Consider the following 25,966-nt stretch of genomic DNA (forward strand, 5'->3'; position numbering starts at 1 on the left):
TTATCGCAGAGTACTGCGTAGTTTTGATAGACCCAGATCGACTCCAGTGCATGTGGATGTCGCGTGACTGACACTCGCTGTCACCAAGCCCAGAGGTCGATGAGCGGAGGACTGCGGGAGCTGCACTAGTGGATGTCAGCCTGGAGTCGCCCCGCCTCCACCACGGGGATTACCTGGCGCTGCTGTGGAGCCACACAGAGGCCCGAGTTCAGCCACAGGAGCCGCAATGCGTGCCGGGAAGCGTCGGGGACCTGGGGCGACGATGTCTCTCCCACGTTTAGCGACGTTTGACCAGCTGGATAAATTATCACATTTTAATCCCTCCACATAAAACATATATACATACTCTTTGGTTCTGTCGGTAATGTCACGTAGGTGCTTGCGTGCGGGGATGGAATTCCTTTCCAGCTTGGACCCCGCCTGCTTGCCCTTCACCACATCTACAACCTCTTGTTGCATCGGCTCTCTCGCTGTCTTCCTCCTGGTTCAGCAGCTCCACTGTTGGATTATTTTTTCCGCCTGAGTACGACCGCTTGTGTTGCGATTGAAACGTCGTGATAAATTATTTTTTATTTTATTTTTCTACCTACGTAACTTTACCGAAAGAACCAAGAGTTTGGATTCCTGCAGTCACGAAAGCTTCAAATCAAGAAAAAATAAACAAATACAGTATTTTTTACATATCCCATTAGCCACATCAGCAGCATTGGTTCAAAACAAGAAAACTTTTGACCAGTTTTAACAACCAATGTCTCATCATCAGCAGAGTGGTTTTCTTACATGGATTCACTGCTTGGACAATCTGAATCTCAATGCTGTTGAACATTTCATTCCAGCCCATATAGTCGATATTTTGTTTATATTTACCGACATGTGTTCATACTTTCTATTGGAAAACATTTTGACTGCTATTCCATCCATTGTAAGAGGCTATCTATGGTATTTGACATTTCGCAAGTGTTGTGTCACCTGCGCTAACATTTCCTTTTATATCTCAGGTTTCCCTTGACACAGAAGCACATGGCTTTATTGAGCTCTCAGCTGGGCACACACATGCATACACGCCCATCGATTTGCCCATTTTAAAATTTGTTTACAATTTTCCATGCGATTTTCCAGCATTTACATCTGAGAGTAAAACATCACATGAACTCCCTCTCGTCTGAAGTTTAGTCTCAATTCCAATGAATGTTCTCTCGTAGGTGCGACACGGGTTCTTTTCATTATAATTGTTGAGATGTTATTCATCATCTCACGACTTTGGATACAAGTTTGGTGTGGTTCACAAACTCGACCCGTAAACCTGAGCTGGAGTCCCAGGGACAGTTAACATCAGTGGCGACCACGATCTGAACCTGCAGCGACTCGCACCGACCTTGACTGACCGGCGTGGGGAGGCCCTCATCCGGCAGTGGGTTAACACAGGGCTGTACATGACTATGTTGACTATGTTGTGTTAATACAGCGAGTGTTCGGTCGTACTCGGTGTGTTACATTGGGGACCCAAAGCGCAGGCCGCCACTCGGCCTGGCGTCAGTGGCGAGGGGCCGTCCACGCGAGCCGAGAGAAGCTCCGAGGTGGCCAGCCCAGCTGGCAGCTGCCTCGGCGGGACAGCGAGCGGCTCGCGAGTGGAAGGTTGTGAGTTTAACTCCTGGCCGAGGGTTAACGCTGCGCATGCACCTTCCAGGGTCGATAAAACGAAGTACTGCTTTGCGGTGAAGCCAACGGCCAGTTGCCATCTGGATATACTTGTCCCCGCCACATGCATGTGGAATTTCCCATCACTGGCTCTGCAGGTGCAGTAAATGGGAGGTGAGCAGGAAATCGCTCCGAGTGTTGAATCGGAGTGGGCGGCGACAGCGCCGTCTCGCACGGGGAGTGGCGCTGCTGCTGCTGCTGCTCGCCACGCTCCATTGGCCGCCACAGCGACGTGAGGGAGCAGCAGCAGCAGCAGGAGGAGGGGCGACTCCGCACGCGCCGCGCGGCTGAGTCACAGAGCCAGAGCCACGCTGATGCTGAGAGGCACGGGGGCCGGGCACTGCACCCGCCGCAGGCTTCACCCGAGGTACGGACGGACCCCGCCGTCCCAGCTGCAGGTGTCTCCCGCGTGTGCCGCGCGGGGCTTCTTCACCCACCGAGTTGCGAGGTGTCACAGCCGCCGCGCTTTGTGGGGAGCTCTTGTGGTGGCTCGTCAGGTGGCGTTGCTGCTGTTGGTTAATCACTTGGTGTCGCCTTCAGCTGTGGTTTCTTGTGGCCAACAAGTGGAATTATTGCGAGCATTAAGTTTTAGTTTGAGTTTAGTTTTTAGTTTTAGTTAGTGTTTAACCAGATGAGAGATCATTCGGAGCTCACCTGGTTAAACAAAGTAGCTCACCTGCTTAATCGGAGTGCTGAGTTTTATTGATGAAAAACGGTTGCTGTTTTAGAGTGTATATCCCAATGCTGTACTGTAATACTTATTTATACTTCTACAATGACGATGCGGTGATGGTTGGCAAGAGTTGCTGTAACAATCCGTACTCACGCGGAGAACAATAAGCCCGCCCTGCGCGGTCGCGGGTACAGTCACGAGCAAGCGGGTTCGCCATCGTGCCCTGATTCATGTGAAGTGGCGATGGCTGCGCGCGTGTGAGAGAGTTCTGCCTTCCCTGCACCGCACGGGCTGGGGAAGCGGTGGTGGGCTCGCGTGGTACAGAAGGATGTGGAGCTCGATGGACTTGCCCATGACCGGTGCCAGCAGCGTCAACATCGGCCTGTGTGAGGAGGTTCGTGAAGCACGCTGCTTGTGAGTTGAAGGCAGTCGCCCTCCGGCACTAGCGGAGGGCGCAGGAGCGGCGCTCGCCGCTAACTGTGGGGAGCTCAGTTGGGGCGTCTGCCATTCATCTCGGTCAACCTGTGGCGCCTGGGTCTGTCCCTGACCTGCCAGCGGGCATTCGACACGTAACGTGGCGTCAGTGCACCTGGCATGGACGAGCGGTTGTTTTTGTTGTTGTTATTCCCTATTCAATTAAACCGAATGTGGCATATTCATAGGTGTGGGGAGCGGTGGTGCTCTGGTTAGCGTAGTTTGAACTTCCGCTCACGATCAACATCATTGACCAATATCTGAACCGGTCCTGGGCCTCCCGTAGGTCGACTCAGACTTAACTTAGTACCCGGTGCTGTGTGTAAACGTGGTGACTCGGGGACAAATGCGGCCGTGCGCGGTGCTGGCCACCAAACCCCTCGAGTGCTGTGGCGGCCTTCAATAGGTGCTCGCTAACAGCACTTGCCCCAAAAGTGTGTCAAGGCGTTTGTATGTTCTCCTCTGTTGTACAGAGTGAGTTTGTATGTTCTCCCTCTGTTCTGCATGGATTTTCTCCAGGTGCTATAGTTTATTCCCAGAGCTAAAAATAAAGGTAATTGATTTTGGCCAAACATCCCAATGTAGCAGAACTGTAATGTATTCTTATAAGATCGGACAGGGTGACAAGGTAGAGAACGGAAGAGTTAGGGGTGCTAAGGTGGCGAGATGTTAACTACATCGCCTGATGTACAGGAGACCACCGTGCGTTTGATCCCGACCCTGACGCCTGTATATTTGGAGTTTTCATATCTCTCCCCGTGGTCGCGTGGATTTTTAGTTTGGCCTCAGGTTTTTCCATCACATTTGATTACAGTATTTGGCTGCTGTAAATGTACACATGATAAGCCACTTCGTTAAAGCTATCATTTGAAAAAAATACCTAAATAGCTCGTGGTCCTTACCTGGTCAAATTAAAAACATAGTTTAGTTTTTACCAGTTGGCAGTCGTCGCTGTAGCTACAGAGTTCATGTTCGCTGTGATTCTGTTGTACTTCTGAGTAACTCCGCCGAGCTCACAACACTACAGCGGCAGAGTAAGTTGCCAACAAAGACGAAGCTCCCCCGAAAATCCGTTTACAGACTGTTGGGACAAGTGCTGTTTAGGAGCACTTTTGAAGGTCAGCCCTGCACACGAGGGGGTGGGGGGGGGGAGCGCATGGCCACGCCGAGCCGCCTTTGTCTCTCCCCAGTGCTGATGATTACTCACCATATCAGCTGTTAATGTTTAAGGCTGAGTTGACTTTGGGGAGACCGAGGACAGGTTTCGATATTCTCCACTGTTTTCGGTCGTCGGTGGGTATTGGACCCGGGTCGCCGGGTTGGTAGCGCAGTGCGGTCACCACCGCTCTCAACTTGCCAACGCAGTTGCACGCACACACTCGGCGTGTTTCACAACCTGCGGGGCTGCGATCCGCAGGGCCAGTGAGTGGGCGTGGAGTGGTGAGTGCGGTAACATGAGTGTGGCGTGAGTGGTGAGTATATGGAGTGAGTGAGTGGGGTGTGTGGAGTGAGTGGTGGGTGAGTGGGGTGAGTGGTGAGTGAGTGAGTGGGGTATGTGGAGTGAGTGGGGTGTGTAGAGTGAGTGCGGGGTGTGTGGAGTGAGTGGTGAGTGAGTGGGGTGTGTGGAGTGAGTGGGGTGTGTGGAGTGAGTGGTAAGTGTGGAGTGAGTGGAGGGTGCGGAGTGAGTGGTGAGTGAGTGGGGTGTGTGGAGTGAGTGGTGAGTGAGTGGGGTGTGTGGAGTGAGTGGTGAGTGAGTGGGGTGTGTGGAGTGAGTGGGGTGTGTGGGGTGTGTGGAGTGAGTGGGGTGTGTGGAGTGAGTGGTGAGTGAGTAGGGGTTGTGGAGTGAGTGGTGTGTGTGGAGTGAGTGGTAAGTGTGGAGTGAGTGGGGGGTGCGGAGTGAGTGGTGAGTGAGTGGGATGAGTGGAGTGAGTGGTGAGTGAGTGGGGTGTGTGGAGTGAGTGGGGTGTGTGGGGTGTGTGGAGTGAGTGGGGTGTGTGGAGTGAGTGGGGTGTGTGGAGTGAGTGGTGAGTGAGTAGGGGTGTGTGGAGTTAGTGGTGAGTGAGTGGAGTGAGTGGTGAGTGAGTGGTGAGTGAGTGGGGTGTGGAGTGAGGTGAGTGAGTGAGTGGTGAGTGAGTGAGTGGGGTGTGTGGAGTGAGTGAGTGGTGAGTGAGTGGAGTGAGTGGTGAGTGAGTGGTGAGTGAGTGAGTTAGTGGTGAGTGAGTGGGGTGTGTGGAGTGAGTGGGGTGTGTGGAGTGAGTGGGGTGTGTGGAGTGAGTGGGGTGTGTGGAGTGAGTGGGGTGTGTGGAGTGAGTGGGGTGTGTGGAGTGAGTGGGGTGTGTGGAGTGAGTGGGGTGTGTGGAGTGAGTGGTGAGTGAGTAGGGGTGTGTGGAGTGAGTGGTGAGTGAGTAGGGGTGAGTGAGTGAGTGGTGAGTGAGTGGGGTGTGTGGAGTGAGTGAGTGGAGTGAGTGGTGAGTGAGTGGTGAGTGAGTGGTGAGTGAGTGAGTTAGTGGTGAGTGAGTGGGGTGTGTGGAGTGAGTGGGGTGTGTGGAGTGAGTGGGGTGTGTGGAGTGAGTGGGGTGTGTGGAGTGAGTGGTGAGTGAGTAGGGGTGTGTGGAGTGAGTGGTGAGTGAGTGGTGAGTGAGTGGGGGGTGTGGAGTGAGTGGTGAGTGAGTGGGGTGTGTGGAGTGAGTGGTGAGTGAGTGGTGAGTGTGGAGTGAGTGGTGAGTGAGTGGGGTGTGTGGAGTGAGTGGTGGGTGTGTGGAGTGAGTGGTGAGTGAGTGGTGGGTGTGTGGAGTGAGTGGTGAGTGAGTGGTGAGTGAGTGGGGTGTGTGGAGTGAGTGGTGAGTGAGTGGGGTGTGTGGAGTGAGTGAGTGGTGAGCGAGTGGGGTGTGTGGAGTGAGTGAGTGGAGTGAGTGGTGAGTGAGTGGGGTGTGTGGAGTGAGTGGTGAGTGAGTGGTGAGTGAGTGGTGAGTGAGTGGGGTGTGTGGAGTGAGTGAGTGGTGAGTGAGTGGGGTGTGTGGAGTGAGTGAGTGGTGAGTGAGTGAGTGAGTGGTGAGTGAGTGGGGTGTGTGGAGTGAGTGAGTGGTGAGTGAGTGGTGAGTGAGTGGGGTGTGTGGAGTGAGTGGTGAGTGAGTGGTGAGTGAGTGAGTTAGTGGTGAGTGAGTGGGGTGTGTGGAGTGAGTGAGTGAGTGAGTGGTGAGTGAGTGGGGTGTGTGGAGTGAGTGGTGAGTGGTGAGTGAGTGAGTGAGTGGTGAGTGAGTGGTGAGTGAGTGGTGAGTGAGTGGGGTGTGTGGAGTGAGTGGTGAGTGGTGAGTGAGTGAGTGAGTGGTGAGTGAGTGGTGAGTGAGTGGTGAGTGAGTGGGGTGTGTGGAGTGAGTGGGGTGTGTGGAGTGAGTGAGTGGTGAGTGAGTGGTGAGTGAGTGAATGGTGAGTGAGTGAGTGAGTGGTGAGTGAGTGAGTGAGTGGTGAGTGAGTGGTGAGTGAGTGGGGTGTGTGGAGTGAGTGAGTGGTGAGTGAGTGAGTGAGTGGTGAGTGAGTGGTGAGTGAGTGGTGAGTGAGTGAGTGAGTGGTGAGTGAGTGAGTGAGTGGTGAGTGAGTGAGTGAGTGGTGAGTGAGTGAGTGAGTGGTGAGTGAGTGAGTGGTGAGTGAGTGAGTGAGTGGTGAGTGAGTGGGGTGTGTGGCTCATAACCGCTCTCGCTGTCGGGGGCAGCCCTGCACTCATTTGGTTTCGCCGCGGGCGATCAGGTGAGGAGGGGGGGGGCATTGTGAGCCATGGGGACGCTGCTCGTGCGTGAAGCCGCGTGGCCCAGGGACCCGCGGCCTCCCACGCTGCCTCCACGACGTCATCCATTTCACCACTCGCGGCAGCAGCAGCAGCCACTGCTGGCGGATGAAGGCCACCGCCATCTCCCACGATGTTGCGACGCAGAAGTGTACCAGCCACCTGCACACGAGCTGATTTCATCGCTCCATCTCTTTGAGTGGACGTGCTCTTGGACACGTCCCATTCCTTGGCTGCCACTCGTGTTGTTATTTTTGACCTCCGGCCATCGTAGCCGTGATGTGTAGAAGCCGGTCTATCCAACCACTGTTGAATTACCACGAGCGTGGCCTCATTGTTCAATCCCGGACCAGTGATGTGCTGAGTTTGCACTCCACCCAATCTGAGCTCGCAACTCTGCTCGCTGCATTGCTGATCATCTGATAACGCTACACTTTGCAGTTTGCACAGCAGAGTGTAATGTTTTATCGTGTCGTGGTAGAAAAACAATAATGTTCCAAGAGATAGCTTCAGCATTGTAAACTACTGAGAACACGACACATTTTACGGCATCCCCGTGTGACGTAGGAGGTGATCTCCGTGTCTTCTCGCTGTTGTGATTTGAGTGGCATAAAGAATAATCGTGGCAATCGTTAACCCGGGAGAGCTCACGGAGTCAAAAGACTCTTTTCGGGAGGGTCCTGCATTTGGAAGTTTGGCCAATTCCTCTCACGAGAGTTTGGCGACCGTGTGGGAGGAGGAGGATACCGGAGAAAGCCCAGCGCGCGCGTCGCTCCACACGAGTGGGAGACACCCGGCACCACCGCCGCCAACGCCTGGCGCTCACCCTGGCGCTCACCCATCCAAGTACGAACCAGGCGAGCCGAAAAGTCCAGGATCGTCCGCTCCAGGATGTCGTGTGTGCCCCATGCACTGTGCGCCTTGCGTCGTGAGCGGCGACCGGCGTTGTAACTGGAGCGATGTAAAGTGATAATCTCCCTCCACCCGATGAACTGGTTTCTTCTGTAATCCTTCCCTGGTTCTCACTCCGGGAACCCCTGAGCCGTGGGCCGGTTGAGGTGTGAGTTACCTGCCCCGCACTCGCTTGCATGGCGGGGCTCGCCTCTCCCCGTGCGCTGCCGGTTTAAGTTTCGCGACTGGAAGCTACTCGCATTTACTTCTGCACATTTTCCGCATGCGGAGCAGCAGCAGCAGCAGCCGCCACTAGATTAGTTGGATCTTTTCTCCATAAACACGCCCTGGCAACTGCAGGTGGCTGCGGCTCAAAGGCCAAAGCGGCGAGTTGCTGGGCTCAGCGCGGCCACACCAACATGAATAACAAGAAGATCGTTGATTTATTTTTGTTCACCTAGCTTGACTTATTCCAGAACCGGGAAATACAATTGTTGTTTTAATCTACTTTCCGTGCACTCTGCGCAGGGGTTTGGGAAGGTGCAGCCTCGTGTGGATACAGCATGTTGAGTCGGTGACTTCAGATGTCGTCCCGTCACCTCGTCTTCTTGAGGCGTTCTGACGAAGGGTGGTGCAGCTGCTGGCTGCGAGGGTTGCAAATGAAAATGTTTCATCCCTTCACAAGACAGCAAAAGCACAATTCTACTATCTGAACCAGTCCATACGTCCAATTTGAATATATAGTAACTTTGAAAAGGAGAACAAAAAATATTGTAACGAGTTAGTTTTTAATTGCTGTGCACTACATCTCATAAACAGCAGCTTTATACACAGCCTTGGGCACATGCATACAAATTGTGACATCTCGTGAACATTGTATATGTTGTCATACCAGAGGTGCAGAGTGCAAAAATGGAATGCTGCGATAAGGATATTATTCAGCTGCCAGATCGGTGGGGTGGCAGTGGGTGGTTTGAGCAGGCTTCTCCTCGCCACACAGGGCCAGGATTGTGCTGGCTCTGAGCAGCGGCGAGCTCGGAATTAGGGGACCACAAGCGTCGCATTGCCATTCCGCATAGATAATGATCGGTAGTCGTCAAATAGTGCCAATTATTTACCCAAGAAAACCTCATTGAGGCTCGCGACTGCTTAGGTAGGTCCTGCTTTGAGATGTTTGGCCAATCTCATAAGTGAGTGTTTGGCTTCATATGAAAGGAAACCAGAGCTCCCTGAACGAATCCACGCGTGCGAGGGACAACGCCCATCCCGGCCACCTCCGGGTCCCATCTCAGCCCCGTGCGTCAAACAGCCGACAAGCACTGGCGACCACCGATCATACCACCCGGCCAGGCTACAGCCTGCTTAGCTTCTGACATGCAACTACCCTCGCGGGGCATTCGCAGCGAGTTGCTGGTCGATGGTGGAGATGCTGCAGTGAGGAGGTCGCAGGCTTTACGGGCGCTCGCCCCTGGCCTGTGGCTGATCCAGCACTGATCCAGCACTGATCCAGCACCGATCCAGCACCGATCCAGCACCGATCCAGCACCGATCCAGCACCGATCCAGCACCGATCCAGCACCGATCCAGCACCGATCCAGCACCGATCCAGCACTGATCCAGCACTGCAGTGTCCCGACGTGGAGCCGACCGGAAGCTCTCGCTCGGTAGTTGGTGAAAAGAGAGCAACAGCTACTTGGTTATTATTTTGCCTTCGAACTAAAATTATGGAACAGCAACATGTCGTGTGTGAATGAGTGAAATGGGATTTCATTTATTGTCAGCGTGTGGTACGGTGGACAAGTAACGATTCGTCGATTATAGGAAACTATGACGCTCGCGTTGCATGCATCAGACCATGTGTACGAGAATCGATGATGTTCACGCGACACAAAGTATGCGCGTGTGCTGCTCGCGCTAACAGAGCGGGGCTGTACACACGAGGACAATTATATTAAACAGTCATTGTTTTAAACTAATCACGACCCCTAATCTCGATCATTGAGTTACTTGGGAGCGGATCCCTGCATACCCAATGTGAAGGATGTTCAGTGTTTGTATTTGAAGGCCACCTTTTAAAATGCACGAACAGCACGTGCAGCGCTGTCGCGCACAGCTCCCCAACCGTGCTCAACCCACCTCTCGCGTGGCCCGTGCACAAAATAATCGTCACGTCCCTTTGTACATCCGTGTTGATCTTGGGGATGTTTGATCATACTTCACCACACTGGTTAGTGTTGGTTGGTGAAGGGGATTCTCAGAACCGGTTCCGATGGCGCTCGCCACCGATGTTTTCCCTGGCTGGGAATCAATTCTGGTCGCCAGGTTCGTAGCTCGGTGCGCTGACCACTCCACCACTGCTCATCTCTTTGTTCAAGGGTAGACAATGACGCCCGCGTGTGAGGGATCACAGAGGCTCTGCAACGAGCAGGTCGGACGGCATACCGCCCAGCACTGCACAATGTGCACAGACGACACCACGTAACTCCATCCACAGGAACCTACTTCACACACTGCAGCAGAGCACGAGCAGAAATATGTCTGTTTAACATACCCCTCTCCTCACATGTAAAATAAAAGTATTTTAGGACAAATCCCATCGTCTGCATGGCCTTCTACTGAACCAATGCTGCAGATTTTATGCATTCCCAGAAAGCCGTGTGGCTGATGGCATGTGTAAACTATACTTTATTTCTTATGTGGAGGGACAGATATGGGAAGGAGATGTATTGTCTGCTCTATCTTCGTTAAAGAAAACATCCCAGTGGCCAAACATGCACGTGAGTCTGCCAGGGTGAGTGACGGAGTCTGTCTGTGCCATCACCATGCGCTTCGATGATGCTGTAACTTGAGTTTTTTTTTTTTTAGAAAATCAACCTTCATATCAAGATTCCCAAAGATGACGTGCTTCTGAAGCAGGAAAAGCAGAAGCGAGTGTTGAGCACGTTTGAAGAGCAGGAGATCGAACATTTACAAGCAACAAAGTTGCATGCGGTCGAGATAGAAGCCGCCGATTCCAGCAGCGAGCAGCCCGAGGCGGCGGCGGAGCAGCTCCTGATGCTGCGCTACGGGAGCGCGGCGAGCGCCGCCAGGCCACGGGACCCCGAGCCGACCGCCACGCCCAACGGGCTGCCGGGTGAGGGCCACGACGCGGGCGGAGAGAGCGCCGGCCTCGCCTTCGCCGCCACGCGGCGCCAGTGGCTGCTCGCGGAGCGCCAGGTGGGCCCGACGGAGCGCCGGGCGGCCGCTCCCCTCTCCCCCAGGTGCACGGCCGGAGATCGCGACGACGCCGGCGGCGGCGGTGGGCCGCCTCCCGGTTGGAACGCGCCGAGTGGCTCGCCTGGGCGCGACGGGAAGTCCTCGCTCTCTCGCAGCGACGACGGGGACGACGACGACGACGGAGACTCGGGTTACCGGTTCCCGGATTCGCCGGACGACGCGACGCTGGCAGACGGAGGCTCGCTAGACCTGGGGCCGGACGGTGGCGGCGCCAGCACGGGCGACAGCGCCGCGTCTCCCGGCTCCCCGCGGAGTCCCCGCGGGCCGCGGACGGACGGCACGCCCCCCGAGACACCCCCCGAGACGCCCATCGAGCGCGAGATCCGGCAGTCGCTGCGGCGGGAGGAGAGCCTGCGGCGCCGGCGCGGGATGGCGGGCGTCGCGTGCGGCCCCGGCAGCCGCGCCGAGCTGGTGGAGATCAAGACGCTGCCGGCGTTGTCCTCCCGCCTCGCGCTGCCGCGCTCGCCGCACCCGCTCGCCGCTCCCTACCCGAGCCATGGGAGGTTTCGTTTGGCGGAGCAGCAGATGTATGTATGTACGCCTCTTTTGTATACTTCTTCGCAGCATTAACGTAACGCGTAGGTTTTTCGTGGGGAATATTACGATTGGGAATTGATTTTTGGTTTCGGCCTCGTAATAATCTGGCCCAATATGTTTCATAAGGCCCTCCACCATCCAACACAGCCAAACCTTTGCAGTGGTCGGGCGTACAAGCGTCCAACGACAATTGTTATTCTGTCAGCCACTGGTAAGTTGCAGAACAATTTTCACAACCAAACTTACGAGTTAGATTATATCTAAATGTTCTTAAACTAGATACAATGTCCTAGAGCGACCTGTTTTTCAACTGTGACTGTGCAGGCGTGGCTAATAATATAATGCCCATCTCTGAAAAAACTACCTGCTGTTCCATAGAACACCAATTACACCAAAGCGGATTACCTCAATCCTGTAATCTGCGAGGCCAACCAATCCACAATGACGACTTGGGGTAGATCTGCGGGGATTTGACCAGACGATTGGAAGTGCCAACGCGGTATTGTGGACGCGACAACGCCGTTACGCCTGAGGCTGCGGAGCACTCAATGAGAACTCCCAACGATGAAATCGGACGGCGTCTCAATGCCTGCGTCTCGATGCCACGGTCTCGATGGTGGCGGCATCAATGCCACTGCATCTCGGCGTCTGGATGCCACAGCATCTTGAGACGCTGTGGCTTCACAGGAAGGGCGAAACGTGGGTTTCAGTAGGTCATGGGGGAACGAGGACATTTACTCTGCTAAGGTGAAGTGAGGAGGTTCTCTTTTATTTTTGCGCACGATGGCATAGCAACGTGTTCAGGAGCTGAGTGCCAAGTCGAGGTCTGCTGGCCACGAGAGGGCTTCGGGAGAGACGTTGTGTAGTTTTGCTGTTCCTCCGCCGTTGAAGGAGCACAGCCTGCAGTGGTTTGCTTTGCGATCTATAGTTTAGGTTGCATGGACAGGGAGAGAGGAGTGCTGGACAATACAGTGTCGTGCTGCTCAACGCATTTGGAGTGATGGGCACGGTGATGGAGGAGGGGACGAGGAAGCTGTTGAGGCTGGACTGTTTGTGGATGATAATTCACTCATCCCGAGATCTGATGGGATCGGGTGCATTCCGGGTGAGTTGGTCAGAGGCAGGTGGCCCTGAAGACCACGTAAAATGTCTCAAGAAGTTCCCGAGTGGGACATGTCTAGGCTCTGTGTGTTGAGGATGTGGGCAGGAATTGTTGCGTGTGTGAGATGTGAAGGGATTAGGCGTAAACACGGCTCAAGGTTGTGCTGACACACGGTCACCCCTTGCGCCGACATTCGACCCCTCGACATTCGAGAGCACAACCACAATGGGAACCAACGCGTGAAGGGGGAATTATGCAAATGCACTCTGGTTGTAAAACGAGACTAAGAGACACCACAGCTTCAGTGAATGCAAACAAAATACAATAACTGATCAGAGAATTTGCCTCCTTTCCATATTTCCTTCCCAAATAAGATGTGAAGGTATTTTGTACACATTCCGTCAGCCACACAGCCTTCCACGAGTGCATAAACAAACTCAACATTCGCAATGTCTGGACCAGTTTTGATATTCATCATCTCTGCAGCAGAGCCAGGCTTGTTAGTTCAACCCCAAACTAAATACAGTGGTACACAAGCCGGGCAGTGTATGGCGGTGGAGGATCGTTGAAGCTCACAAGTCGGTCCATGCTATTCCGACGCCCAAATTCGCATCACGCAGAGTTGTTTGTACGCATGTTGAACGTCTTCCGCACCGCACATGTCCAACCTTGATTATCGGTGGCGCGCCAGTCTGAGGTGCAAATTTGTGCGATCGACCCGCCGTCGGGCGCACTGCTGGTGCACGCGTATCGTGACGCACCGGCGGTCTCGCTTGTGTCACAGAGAGACATCCGGCTGGAGACGCAGCGCGAGGAGGTGCTGGTGAGGGCCGGCCACGTGCGCGGCCAGTACGACCGTGGCGCCGCGCAGGAGCTCGGCCTGCTGAAGAAGATCTTCGAGCAGCCTGAGCCACCCCTCAGCCCCACCACCCCCAAAGCTCGCCAGCCCAGCCCCAGCCCAGGTCTCTCGCCACCGCACTCGTTCACAAACACGGCCGGTCGTGAATGGCCACCCCTGGTGCCGTCCGCTCCAGCGCGGTGTCGGTGCGCCCTGCATGAGAGCGCGTTTACTCGTCACGACCTGCCGTGACATTGGCAAACGGAATCGAGTAAAAGCTGGAAAGGGCATAAAAAAGCGTGAACAAAATGCATGCTTGTAATGACAGCGAGAGTAACTCGTGGATGGTAGGTAGGGAACCTGTGTAGGTCAGAGGCACCGTTCGCGGGAAGGGGGATGGTGGCCACTGGTCCACACCGATGGCAAATGAAGGAGGGGAGCCACCTGAACGGACGTTCTCCACGAACGCGGAGCGACGAGACCTGCTCTCGCGTGCGGAGCGGGATGACCCACTGCATCACATGACCACAAGAGATGGTTTAGGCTTCGTCCAACAGCAAAGAGATCAGAGCTGATGATGATGATGATCTGTACCAACGAATTATAACACTAATCCTAAGGCCTGTGTTAAAGCTTACGTTCTTAAAATATCTATAGATGCTCGCTCAGCCTTGCGTTAAATAGCCCTGGACCTTTAAATATGCTCCGAGACTGGGAATGAACTCCATTCGTTTGACGAAGAGCAGGGAAAGATTTGCAGACCAACCCTTAGCGTTCTCGCCAGAGATGCAGCCAGTAAGACAGTGGACATCGGATTCGATGTGGGGAGTGTGAGCAGATCCTCTAATCTGTTGTTGTTTATCCACACAAGTTAATACTTTTAGCTGCCTAGTTAAAGCTTACAGGAGCAATAGGCTGAAGTTGCCGCGACTATGACATCTCTGCTGCTATTCACGCGAAGGCTCCAATATTGGGAAGGGCGGCTCTGTGGAGTCGCATCCCAGTGACGAATCCGTCCAGAGGTGCGGATAGTAACACGAGGGCACCGCTCTCATCCAAGCAAATGTTAAGATTGTAACGAATTGTCACGCGTATAACAGCTATTGTTGGATTTTTAGCGGAGGACTATTAACTGACAACCGGTAACGCGCATGGGACAAGTTTCGCCGTGCCGTGAATGTCGTAGACGCGCACCGAAGGGGTGAATCGCTATCCGGCCCGGGGCGAGTTGTGAACTGCGTTGACTCGGAGCGTAGCCGGTGCGTCCCTGGCGCCCTCTAGTGGTGACCCGGCCACACGGCGCCCTCTGGTGGTGACACAGCCACACGGCGCCCTCTAGTGGTGACACAGCCACACGGCGCCCTCTAGTGGTGACACAGCCACACGGCGCCCTCTAGTGGTGACACAGCCTCACGACGCCCTCTGGTGGTGACACAGCCACACGGCGCCCTCTAGTGGTGACACAGCCACACGACGCCCTCTAGTGGTGACACAGCCACACGACGCCCTCTTGTGGTGACACAGCCACACGACGCCCTCTAGTGGTGACCCGGCCACACGGCGCCCTCTAGTGGTGACACAGCCACACGACGCCCTCTAGTGGTGACACAGCCACACGACGCCCTCTAGTGGTGACACAGCCACACGACGCCCTCTAGTGGTGACCCGGCCACACGGCGCCCTCTAGTGGTGACACAGCCACACGGCGCCCTCTAGTGGTGACACAGCCACACGACGCCCTCTAGTGGTGACCCGGCCACACGGCGCCCTCTAGTGGTGACACAGCCACACGACGCCCTCTAGTGGTGACACAGCCACACGGCGCCCTCTGGTGGTGACACAGCCACACGGCGCCCTCTAGTGGTGACCCGGCCACACGGCGCCCTCTAGTGGTGACACAGCCACACAACGCCCTCTAGTGGTGACACAGCCACACGGCGCCCTCTGGTGGTGACACAGCCTCACGACGCCCTCTGGTGGTGACACAGCCACACGGCGCCCTCTAGTGGTGACACAGCCACACGGCGCCCTCTAGTGGTGACACAGCCACACGGCGCCCTCTGGTGGTGACACAGCCACACGGCGCCCTCTGGTGGTGCGCGGGTGCGTTCTGCAGCCAGCCCGTGTCCGTCCGTGGAGCAGCACGGAGGGGAATTTGAAATCGGTTTTGTACAAATTGCAACTTTCATAACCACCCACCACTACGTCCGTTAGGGGAGAAAAAAAGTAATCTGACCTTCGATTAGCTCGATTGGCTACGTATGGTGCGAAAGAAGTTAAACATACGTACAGTGACTAACCATTGGAATGGTGTCGGTTGTCAACTCACCATTCCTTTGGAGCTTACAAAATATGGGTTTTTATCTCTCTGAGAACTAAACCAAAGTTGTCTTAAGGATCGAATCGTCCTTCCCAACACAGGAAGATGAAATGTACACCAGTGGTTCAAACCGAGCAACAGAAATGACCGCCGCGTACGCCTGCTCCATGCGCCGCCGCCCAGGCACGCACCCTCATTACAAGCGGGGTGTAGTGATCGCCCCCCACTCTGTCGTTGTGCCGGCCACACCACCCACTCGTGCGCCATCGCGGCCTTCGTAGGCGCCGTTCGCTAACAGCGCTTTCCACAGCAGTCTGTGAAGGCTAAACAGGGGATATTTGTTTTTGTGGCTGCAGGTCCCGTGAGGCAGTCGAGCCGGGAGCGGCTTCTCCTGGAGCCGGCCTCAGAGAACGTGGTGATCGTGGAGCACAATGTCCTGCAGCCACACGGCCGCACGGGCGCCCCGCTCACCTCCACTCCGCACCGCGCCGCCCGCAGCCTCGGTGAGAAGCGTGCGTGTTTACACGCGACTTGTCTCTCGACCCCTTTCGCAAGGGCATTTTAGAAGAAACTTTTTTTTAAATGTGCCTGTGCCTTCACTCCGGTGAAATCCATTCTGTGTCGTGAGGAATCGCTTGATGTGCAGCTGCCGTACCTACAATATTTGTTTCACCGTGTTGGGTGGTGAAGGATAACACAATTATATGGCCTAACCCAACAATCGCCCATGAATCGACAATTTTACGGTTCCCTTAGCAGAGTGGGACACGGGGAACGTGATCATCTTGGAGTCTCGGATCGGAGCCTGGGATGAGGAGCCCGCGATGCCCACGCCCCCGGAGCCACCCACGTCCCCTCCGGGAGGGGGGCCCTCCCCGTTCGGCTCGTCCCTGCGCCGGGCAAACGACGCGCTGTCGCTCGTCGAAAGAGAGATCCGGGAGGCGCACCGTCGCGACGACGAGCTCCGGCGGCAGCGCCACGGCGTGTACGGCACGGCCGGCAAACCGGGAGGCTTGCCGCAGGGAGGCTCGCCCCTCAAACCGGCCGCCGGGGATCGCGCACCACGAGCCACCGAGGGGGCCACCCCCGCGGTCCCCGCATCTCCGGCCTCTCCCAACTCGCACACGGCCGGTGGGTGCCTCTCCACGTGGCGTCGGCCTCGCAGCCGCGCGACGTTCAACCTCGAAGCCCAGTTACGATCCACAGTGAACCTCCCCTCATCCAGCCTCCGCCCTCATCCTCCTCGTAATGGAAAATGCTGTTATCCACGCATCGTTTCATTCTGGCATCCACGCTTCTTCGCGGACAGGAGCAGTCCAGAAGTGGTAGCGAATCGCCCGTCCTCTGTGCTGATCGCTCATAAATGAGACACCTAGAGAGGGCTCCTGGAAGCGAGCGTCGATGCGCGGTAGAGTGAGATGAGGTTTGAAGGGGAAGCCGCAAGGCATTGGCTTGACCGTGTAGATGTCCGCTATGGGAAGGCGCCATTAACGATGCGTTTGTGTTGTTATCAGAGTCCAAGGTGATAACCAATGGCCAGGACAATCAACATCCGGCTCAACACAGAGATCCAAGCCCAGGCAGCAAATCCGACTCTGCACAGGTGAGTGCACCACACTGCGTTACACCGTCACTGCTGTCTGGTAATGAATCCTTCATTATCAATCGCTATGCCATGCTCAAACAGCTCTGTGCTGTCATAATGGTGGTTTTTGAAGACGCTTCTTGACAAAAGGCAATGGTTAAGCTTAGGAACAGGAGACTCAGAGGGGAATATCTCAGCAGTGCAGAGGCTGGGCACAGGGAGTTTCATGCAGCAAGGCCAGCTCCAGAGAAGAATCATCGACCTCTCATTGAGCGAAGGTGCCATTGAGCCGTGGTGGTGATGGTGGTGGTGGTGATGAGTGATGTCTCTTTGTACGTGCAGGTCTCTCCCGGTGGCAGGAGGAGTCCACGCAAGAGTGCGATGGCGCTGCGCTGGGAAGCCGGGATCTTTGCGAACCACCAGGGCAGCCTGGACTGAGACGACAAGGAGAGGAGAAGCCAAACCCAGGCCACTACCCAGGAGACACCGCACGACATCCACCATCGCTGCCCAAGCAGACGGAGCAGAATGTTCACTCACCATCACGACTAAACACAACATCCCCTCGTCATCACAACAAACCACAGACTACCCCACGCTCTCATCACTGTAAATAACTCGGTCACCTGTCTTCCAGTGAAGAAGCACAAGGAAAGATTTAGGCAAAATAAATGCACAGGGTGACGGCACCCACACTTTTCTGCGTTGTGGTAATATTTGAATTCTGAAAAAAACACGGCAGGATACGTGACATTACAGATGTTTTGTGATAAATGGGAAGGTACAAACTGCAACAGGGCGTGCTGTGTCCCCACCTGCTGCACTGATTTGGCCACGGAGGCCCCAGGGCCCCGTGCCGGTGAGGCCAAGATGCTGGCCGTGCGGGGCGCCGCCGGTGCTATAGGGGTCCAGCGATCCCACTCACTGTCACCACTCGATTCTCTTGGTAACATTACGCTGAATGTTGCGGCCTCTCGCGGCTGCAGGGGTCATGTAAACCCATCCCGTACACGTGCGTAAGAATGGACGCGTGTCGGTGAATCTGAACCGACACCCCCCGCAGCGTGAAAAGCGTCGCCCAGATCGCGCATCTGCTCGCGCGTCACCGTGCTTCTTGCCGTCGGGACGAGCTCGTGAATGCGTAGATACCGGCCCCCCAGTGCACGCTCGTCTCTGGAACCTGGAGGACTAAGTAACAAAATCATTTAAAGGGTTTCACGGGTGTAATGCCCCCATGGGCTTGTCGAGTTGGATTGTGGAAACAGTGCCAGAGGACTGTATTACTGGATGAATAATCCCTGCCCTCAGCGTGACGATGAAGTTACTATCGCATTAAAGTGAATATGCCTCAAAGATGCTTCTGCATTTTTAACCGGCCTTGCCACCGCTGGCTTTAAAAGCCGCTTCTCCGGCTTGGAGCAGCCGCGCTGTCACAGAGGAGCATTGTAACGCATTCAGTCTCGTGCAAGGGATTTTAAAACGCCACACAACTCTTGTCTTGTACGAACTGTGCTTTTAGAAACTGTGGTGACAAAATGCATTTCTATGAAAAGAAAGTTCTGATTTTTACAAATGTATACACAAGGTTATTCTCTTCGATGGGAATTGTCCTGGGGCACTGATGGGTGTGGTGGCTGGTGGGGATTACTCCACTGACTCATAAACGTGCGTCTATGTGCATCTACGGAAATTGGGCGTAATTCAAGGATTTGCAAACGTGCTTTGTTTCTGCAGCATTCAGTCTTTCATTTAGAGGTATGAAAAGCGCAGATAGAGATTCAAACCAGATGTCTTCTTGTGGTACATGGTCCAATGGGTGAAGGCTCCAGGTTCTCATCGCTTTACACAGACCTGCCCAGCAGCAGGGGAGGTTTTAAATCACAGCATTTGGGATAGGAAACCCGCACTCACGGAGAGATTCCAAATCCGGGGATGTGAATACTGGTATCGTGATCTCCACTGTAGAAATCAAGGCCCTCTGTTAAACCTTTGTCCAATGGGAGGCCGCTCTTTCTTTGCTGCTGCTCCTGCTGTCTGGAATTGCCTCCATCGTGGCCGTGCACACTGCTGACACCGTCCTCCAATTCTCGTTGAGTGCGACGACTTCCCTCCTCTGCCTGTGGCTGGCGCTCTCATCTGTGAAGCGACTTCCTTCACGCTGCTACCGTAACATTCACTTCACTTCTCGCTCTCTCGCCTGTAGAAGTAGAGCTGCACTTCCCTGCTGTAAACCCCGCTATGCAACCTCTCTGTGGACACATCCCCTAGTTGTGTACGGCGCCTTGTGATGTGGTCGCATCATGCGCACGGCCTACATCAATTGGCAGTGTGTTGGATGGGACCAGGACGACCCAACGCAAGTGCAGGTCCTGCAGTCGCCTCCACCGGTGGCCATGAGGAGAGAAAGCCGTGTCTGTGCGGGCCAGCCATCCCGGCCCGATTCCAGGGTGGAGATCCACTCTCACCATGGTATTCCAATCAAGACGGAGTGGTGGAATTCAATCCTCGCTAAACCACTGTGAGACCTACTCGGCAGGATGATGGCCGCCCAGTAATTGGTGCAATCTGTAAGTCCTCTCGTCAAGCCGCTCGCCGTGGCATCTGCCCAGATTATGCTGCAGCGGTCTGCATGCAGGTGGCGGTGATGTTGCCACGATCTCCCGTGGGTATCCTCGACATTGCTACCACCCACTCCGATCACACGCCGCTGCGCACCGTTCAGTAGCGTTGCCACGCCGACGATGTCTGGCTGTGACCAAAGTTGAATGAATTCTTAAGGAGCTACATTTGACAACCGTAAATAAACACAAGCACGCGCCATGTTTGTCCTCGGCACTGCCTTGCAGCAGCAGCAGCAGATAAGTATAAATACGTTGAGTGTTCTGGCCAGTGCCCAAAATACACTTCCTGTTCTAAGGCAATTTTGTTAATCCGGGCGAGGATTTACATGTATCTCGCAATAAAAACGCAAGTGTTCAAAGGGCTTTGCAGTGCACACCAATAAACATTACACAATGATAAGAGGGAAAGGCAAATGATTAAATAATAATAATTGTGTTTGCAGTAGAGTTTGAGAAACCCGATGGCAGATGCGGTGAGGTGTCTGGTGCGTATTAAGGGAGGACAAGCAAAGGGACATGACCGTGGGTTGGACATAAATACAAGAGGCGACAGTCGGTCTGTCGGCCGACAATCTACAAGTGGTTCAGTCCTTTAGAAGCATATCAAACATTTTATTTTTCAGGAAAAAAAATGTGGGTGGTATTTTTTTTGGGTGACATAAAATGTTTTGTTGCTGATGTGTAATATATGTAATATTTAATATGTAGCGCCATTTGGCGACGTGCAAATTTTTCATTGCATTGACTTACCCGTTGATAACAGAATGGATAAAGACTTCGTCATGCGCTGTTGTGGAACGAATTGTCACCTGGGTTGTCGGAGCCATCTCCATGGCGGGGCCCTGTTCAGCGCAATCATCAATGTTGTGTTCAACCGCAGCAATACGATATTTGTTTTTAAAGCCTGACTGCTCATGAGATACAAAAGGTAAAAAGCAGGCCGGGGTTAAATCAAATCTTGTTGGGAAATATCGGTCCAGAAAGTCTATACGGTGATGTAATAAACATTGTATTTCACGTGGCGGGGTGAACAGATGTCTCTGTCTTATCGTGCGAGCCTTGTCGCGGCATAGCAGGAGTCTCCTGTTATTAGAGTAGAATGTATAACGCGCACAGAAGTCGTTTACCCCCTGAGAGAGAGACGAGAACGAGTGGGAGGCACGGGGAACCACAGCCAAGCAAGAAGGCAGCCGGCAGCAGCAATCTGAGGTCACGTGCAGGGCTCTCCTCTAGACCCGTGACAGAACCGAGAAGCGTTTGCAATGCAGCTGTACAACAAAGTGAAATCAACAACGTTACTTTAGAACCAAACAACGGCGTCCTTGTCATCCACGTGTCGCGGCGTGCTCACGGGGCTGCCTGCTGGGTGTCTGCATGCATCTCGCACTGCTCTCACAATGTGGAGAATGGGATTTGTGTTTTGTCAAATGTGGCTGTTTCAAGATTCTATAGTTAATTAATCCGTTCATAATTAGGCGACACAGCCCTTTGCAAGGGTCACTAGATATGAGGTTCCCGTGGCCACGAACAAGCCGAGCCGAGGCCGTGCAGTGACACGGCTCCTCCCTGCTCGCCACCTGCTCGTCTCGCTCTTCCCACTTGGGCCACAGGCAAGTGGCCGCCTTTTTCTTAAGCAGGATGTCAAACATGAGTTCGTGTTTGCCCTCCCAAACAAACATATACAATTTTGTTCTTTTTTTACGAATTTTCTTTTTAAACAAAAGCTTGACCGTGAAGTTGACCGTGACCGTGCGCGTCTCTGCCACGTCCGACGTCCATGGGAATCTGGGCTGAGCCCACGGGCCTGGTTTGTGAACTGGACCAGCACGCTTTAAAGCTGTGGCGGGGACGTGGCATGATATCAGCCTGGTGTGCCGACTCGTTTTCTGCTCAATTATTGTTTTAAACAATTGGATGCACATTAACAGACACCCAAAGCCAGCACCATCATCAATATTCCACTGGTAGACGATGCTGTTGTGTGCTATTGACCTCCGATTAGCACGGTAGGCTACGTATGGTGCGAAAGAAGTTCAACATACATACAGACTCGATGTTAAATGCTTGAAGGTTGCACCAAGGAATCGGGTGTATGAACTCGCTGTCACCCATTAAATTCCAACTGAGCTTGGATGAGCTGAAAAGCAATCCGCCCGAACCCGATGCCACAATATGATGTTGACCCCGTGTTGTGGCTTGCATCATCCTCGGGCGATGATGTGTGGGGTGTGGCCTCAACATAACGTGTCGAGGGATAACTGTGCCTGTTGTAACAAAACCCAACCAGTCGGCACCACTACAAGCCGCCTCAACCAAAGCCACCTTGACCGTGCTCACGTAATCCCCTTTGACACACAGAGCAACATGTTTAAATGAGAGCCTGCAGAACCCCGTGTAATGTTTATACTAATCGTTTAATACATTTGGCAAATATTTTGATAAAATGCCACGACTTATGACTGCCATCTGGCCTCTTGAGAATTCTTAATTTAGTGACTTTGAAATGAAATGCCTCTTCCGCACATTTCCAGCAACAGTCGAAACAATGGATTTATTTTACAACCATCGGAAGCGTGTGCGGGTTGTACCACGTGTCGCTCGGAATGATGTCTTCACTCCACGTGCTGAAAGCAATACGACAGTGTAACAACGGTTCCTGAAGAAACTGGCAGCATCTGGAACGAAACGTCGGACATCGTGCCAAACATCACGCGATGCAGCCCACAAACACATCGGAGAGCTGGACAGCGCAACCACTGAATCCTACACCATCTCGGAGCTAAAGGACCATCGTACAAATTGTCCATGGAACGAACACATTTGTAATGTTCAATATATACAACATATCATTAACTTTAAACTACAAGGATAGTACAGCAGACGCTCAGGGTGCTATTGAAACATTGGAGTACGTTTCACAACTGTTTTTATGCGGACGATAAAATCCCGTGAGGTTTTAAGCAGAGCCGCTGTTGGGTTAATGGGTCGAACAGAAGCCGCGAAGAAGACCACGTGCGCGTCTCTGGCGCGCCTGGGTGTCAGTGTGAGAGCATTTAGAATCGACTCGAGACGTCACATTCATATCTGTTCCAGAAGTTATATTTATTCATTTCTTATTAAGTGCACACTCGAGTGATGTGCGTGTGACCCAGAATGTGCAATGGAGCGCGAGTTGAGGCTGGCGAGACGCGGGCGGTGTAAACATCCGTGACGTCTGAATCGAGGGGGGCAGGTTCGTGTCGCCTAGCACGGAAAGAACGAGTCTTACGGCTGAAACTGTTTTCATGTTGACATAGGCTTGTCGTACAATTGTATGGCATGTTGAGACAAGGGATACTTAAATGTTTATTCTTCCGCTGGAAAAACAAAGAAGTTGTGAGATTGCGCAATTGTTGAAATGTTATGTATGCTCTTGTGCAGTATTCACTATCATCACGCTTTCAACAAAATGTAAGGTATAATAAGAGGGCTTTCGTAGTGCACTGCTTTCAGTCTGTAGCTGTCAGATCGATTAAAGTTATTCCTATTTCTCTCAATTTCAATGGATTCTCTCATTTGGCTTGGCCAGTAACAACGTGACACATGTTTTACTGGTTGGCCGTGTCGGGTGGTGGAGGGTTGCGACACATTTATAAATAACGCGATCTAACCCAAAAGCATTTATTATGAATACTATTGTTCGTGAAAGCCTACGTCTTAGAAAGCCTATTCTTTTTTCATCATTTTGATACCGGCAAAACGTGGTCCCATACATAGACTACGCACACTTCAGACACAATTTTGGAGGGACAGATTTGGATAGGAGGCATACTCTGTTTTGTTGGCGACAATGAGATGGGCACGAGATGATGATCGTGTTACCCACATTTATCCCTCATCGCGAGTGTCTCCTGGCAAGTTCCCGGCGATATCCCAGAGCGATCAGCAGAGATACGTCTCGTTCCCAGGTCATGGTTTTATTTGAAATGAAACGCCCTGAGACTGGAGTGCATATGAACTTACAGTCCACACTCCAGGGAGCTATTTTGTTCAACCAGGTTCTATTCTATTAGTGCGTTTGATGGCAATGTGTTCAGGAGCGAAATGCCAATGTCGACGTCTGCTCGACACCACGAGTGTGCCGTTTAGCAGATAGCTCGTGTCGCTTTGCTGTTCCTCCATTGAATGAGCTCAGGCTACAGTGGTCTACAAAGTTGTCTAAAGTTTAGGTTGCATGGCGATAATGACACTCATGAAACTTGGCTTTTTGTATCTCTATGTCTGTATATAGATCTATATTCAATGGTTCTTTCGGTAAAGTTACGTGACTTTACCGAAAGAACCATAGAATATGAATTCCTGCAGTCACAAAAGTTTTAAGTAAAAGTTTATATCGATCTACATATGTATCTGTGGGTTTATGATATGGCCCATAATTCTAGATTTGAAGCTTTCGTGACTGCAAGGATTCATATGCTTAGGTTTTTTTCGGTAAAGTCACGTAGGTAAAACATTAAAATTAATAAAAGTAAAATAAAATAAAAAAATCACGACGTTTCGGAGGCGGAAGCTTGTGTTGCCTCCGAAACGTCGTGATTTTTATTTTATTTTACTTTTATTAATTTTAATGTTTTACCTACGTGACTTTACCGGAAAAAACCTAAGAATATGGCCCATAGTTTGGGTTGCATGAGCACAGTCGCTTTACTGTGGCAGAGCTTTAATTTCCCATGAAGTCGATGTGCCCATCAGCGTGTTGATGTTTTGATGCGGCTGGTGGTCCCACCACGGCCTTCAAGGAATGTCAAGGCCAGCAGGTGCGGCGTGTGGGTCACCCACGCGGGGTCTGTCCTGGACGTCGGCGTCGTCCCACTGCCCGCCAGCAGCGTTCTGGATGGATCTGGGCGACGTTCTGGCGACAGGCTGGTCCCAAGCGGGGGGACGACGCTCGAGGGACATGTTGGACGGGTGGGTGGTTGTCGTGGGCAAGACGACGTGGAAGCGCCTTCGCAGTTTGCGTGCTATGGATATTTGGTGGCAGCATGGCCACTAGAACATGGAGCCTGGTGACCGGTGTCCGTGTTCTGCTCAGGATGCCCATCGTGTTAACGAATGGTGCAGCTGGTGGCTTTGTGTCGGAGGAGCTCGGGGGCCAGGCTGGAGGAGGGGGGGCCCAGGCTGGAGTGTAGGAGGGGGGGCCCAGGCTGGAGGAGGGGGGGGCCCAGGCTGTAGGAGGGGGGCCCAGGCTGGAGGAGGGGGGGCCCAGGCTGTAGGAGGGGGGGCCCAGGCTGGAGGAGGGGGGGGCCCAGGCTGTAGGAGGGGGGCCCAGGCTGTAGGAGGGGGGGCCCAGGCTGGAGGAGGGGGGGCCCAGGCTGTAGGAGGGGGGCCCAGGCTGTAGGAGGGGGGGCCCAGGCTGGAGGAGGGGGGGCCCAGGCTGGAGTGTAGAAGGGGGGGCCCAGGCTGGAGTGGAGGAGGGGACTCTGCCACTGAGCAGATCATCGATGAGAGGGCGGCAGGTCGCAGTTTATCCGCCGAGGCGCCCCAAGTCGCAAGTTTCTGTAGCAGGGCGGCTCTTGAATTCGTCTTCTCACAAATCTCTTTTATTGGGAGCTTGAAGGTGAGGCGCTAATGCGGTGTTTAATGTGATGTTTGGAATGTAATGCGGTAATGCGATGTGTTTCATGTGAAATACGAAATGTGATGTGCTATTTTAACATGAAATATGTGCTAATTGTAGGTATGACATGTAATGTGCTCATTGTGTATACAGTATAAGATGTAATGTGCTGAAGTGATGTATGAGATGTAATGTGCTTATGTGCTGTATGAGATGCAATTTGCTACCTGAGATGTAATGTGTTTATGTGCTGTATGATATGTAATGTGCTAATGTGATGTATGATATATAGTGTGTTTATGTGATGTATGATATGTAATGTGCTGTATGATATGTAATTAGGGGTCGGCACGGTTTGGCTCAAACCACCAAACCGCGGTTTGAACCGAACCAAATCGGTTTGGTTTGGCTCTGTTTGAACTGGTTCGGTTTGGTTTGGGGCTACGAAAACCGACTCGGTTTGGCTCGGACAGGGTGGAACCGGCTCAAACTAGTTTGGTTGGTTGTAAAGGCGACACGAAAGGACATGCTGTAGTTGCCTTTGCCTGCGAATTCACTTTGCAATTGCATCTCC

At 53.3% G+C, this 25,966-nt stretch overlaps 1 protein-coding gene across 1 annotated transcript in view; it reads left to right on the top strand.

The window, feature by feature from the left end:
• The window catches only part of LOC144726848 (uncharacterized), a 29,137-nt gene extending 8,320 nt beyond the window's left edge, over window positions 1-20,817 (top strand). The window contains exons 5-11 of the mRNA XM_078605803.1: window positions 1,861-2,065; window positions 10,383-11,324; window positions 13,217-13,394; window positions 15,947-16,093; window positions 16,347-16,721; window positions 17,105-17,193; window positions 17,518-20,817. Of these exons, the coding sequence (XP_078461929.1) occupies window positions 1,861-2,065; window positions 10,383-11,324; window positions 13,217-13,394; window positions 15,947-16,093; window positions 16,347-16,721; window positions 17,105-17,193; window positions 17,518-17,613 (2,032 nt within the window). The 3' untranslated portion in view covers window positions 17,614-20,817. The remainder of the gene's footprint in view (window positions 1-1,860; window positions 2,066-10,382; window positions 11,325-13,216; window positions 13,395-15,946; window positions 16,094-16,346; window positions 16,722-17,104; window positions 17,194-17,517) is intronic.
• The last annotated feature ends 5,149 nt before the right edge of the window (window positions 20,818-25,966 follow it).

The sequence above is a fragment of the Lampetra planeri genome, chromosome 24 (assembly GCF_965212315.1).
Source record: "Lampetra planeri chromosome 24, kcLamPlan1.2.h2, whole genome shotgun sequence".
Taxonomy (NCBI): Eukaryota; Metazoa; Chordata; class Hyperoartia; order Petromyzontiformes; family Petromyzontidae; genus Lampetra; species Lampetra planeri.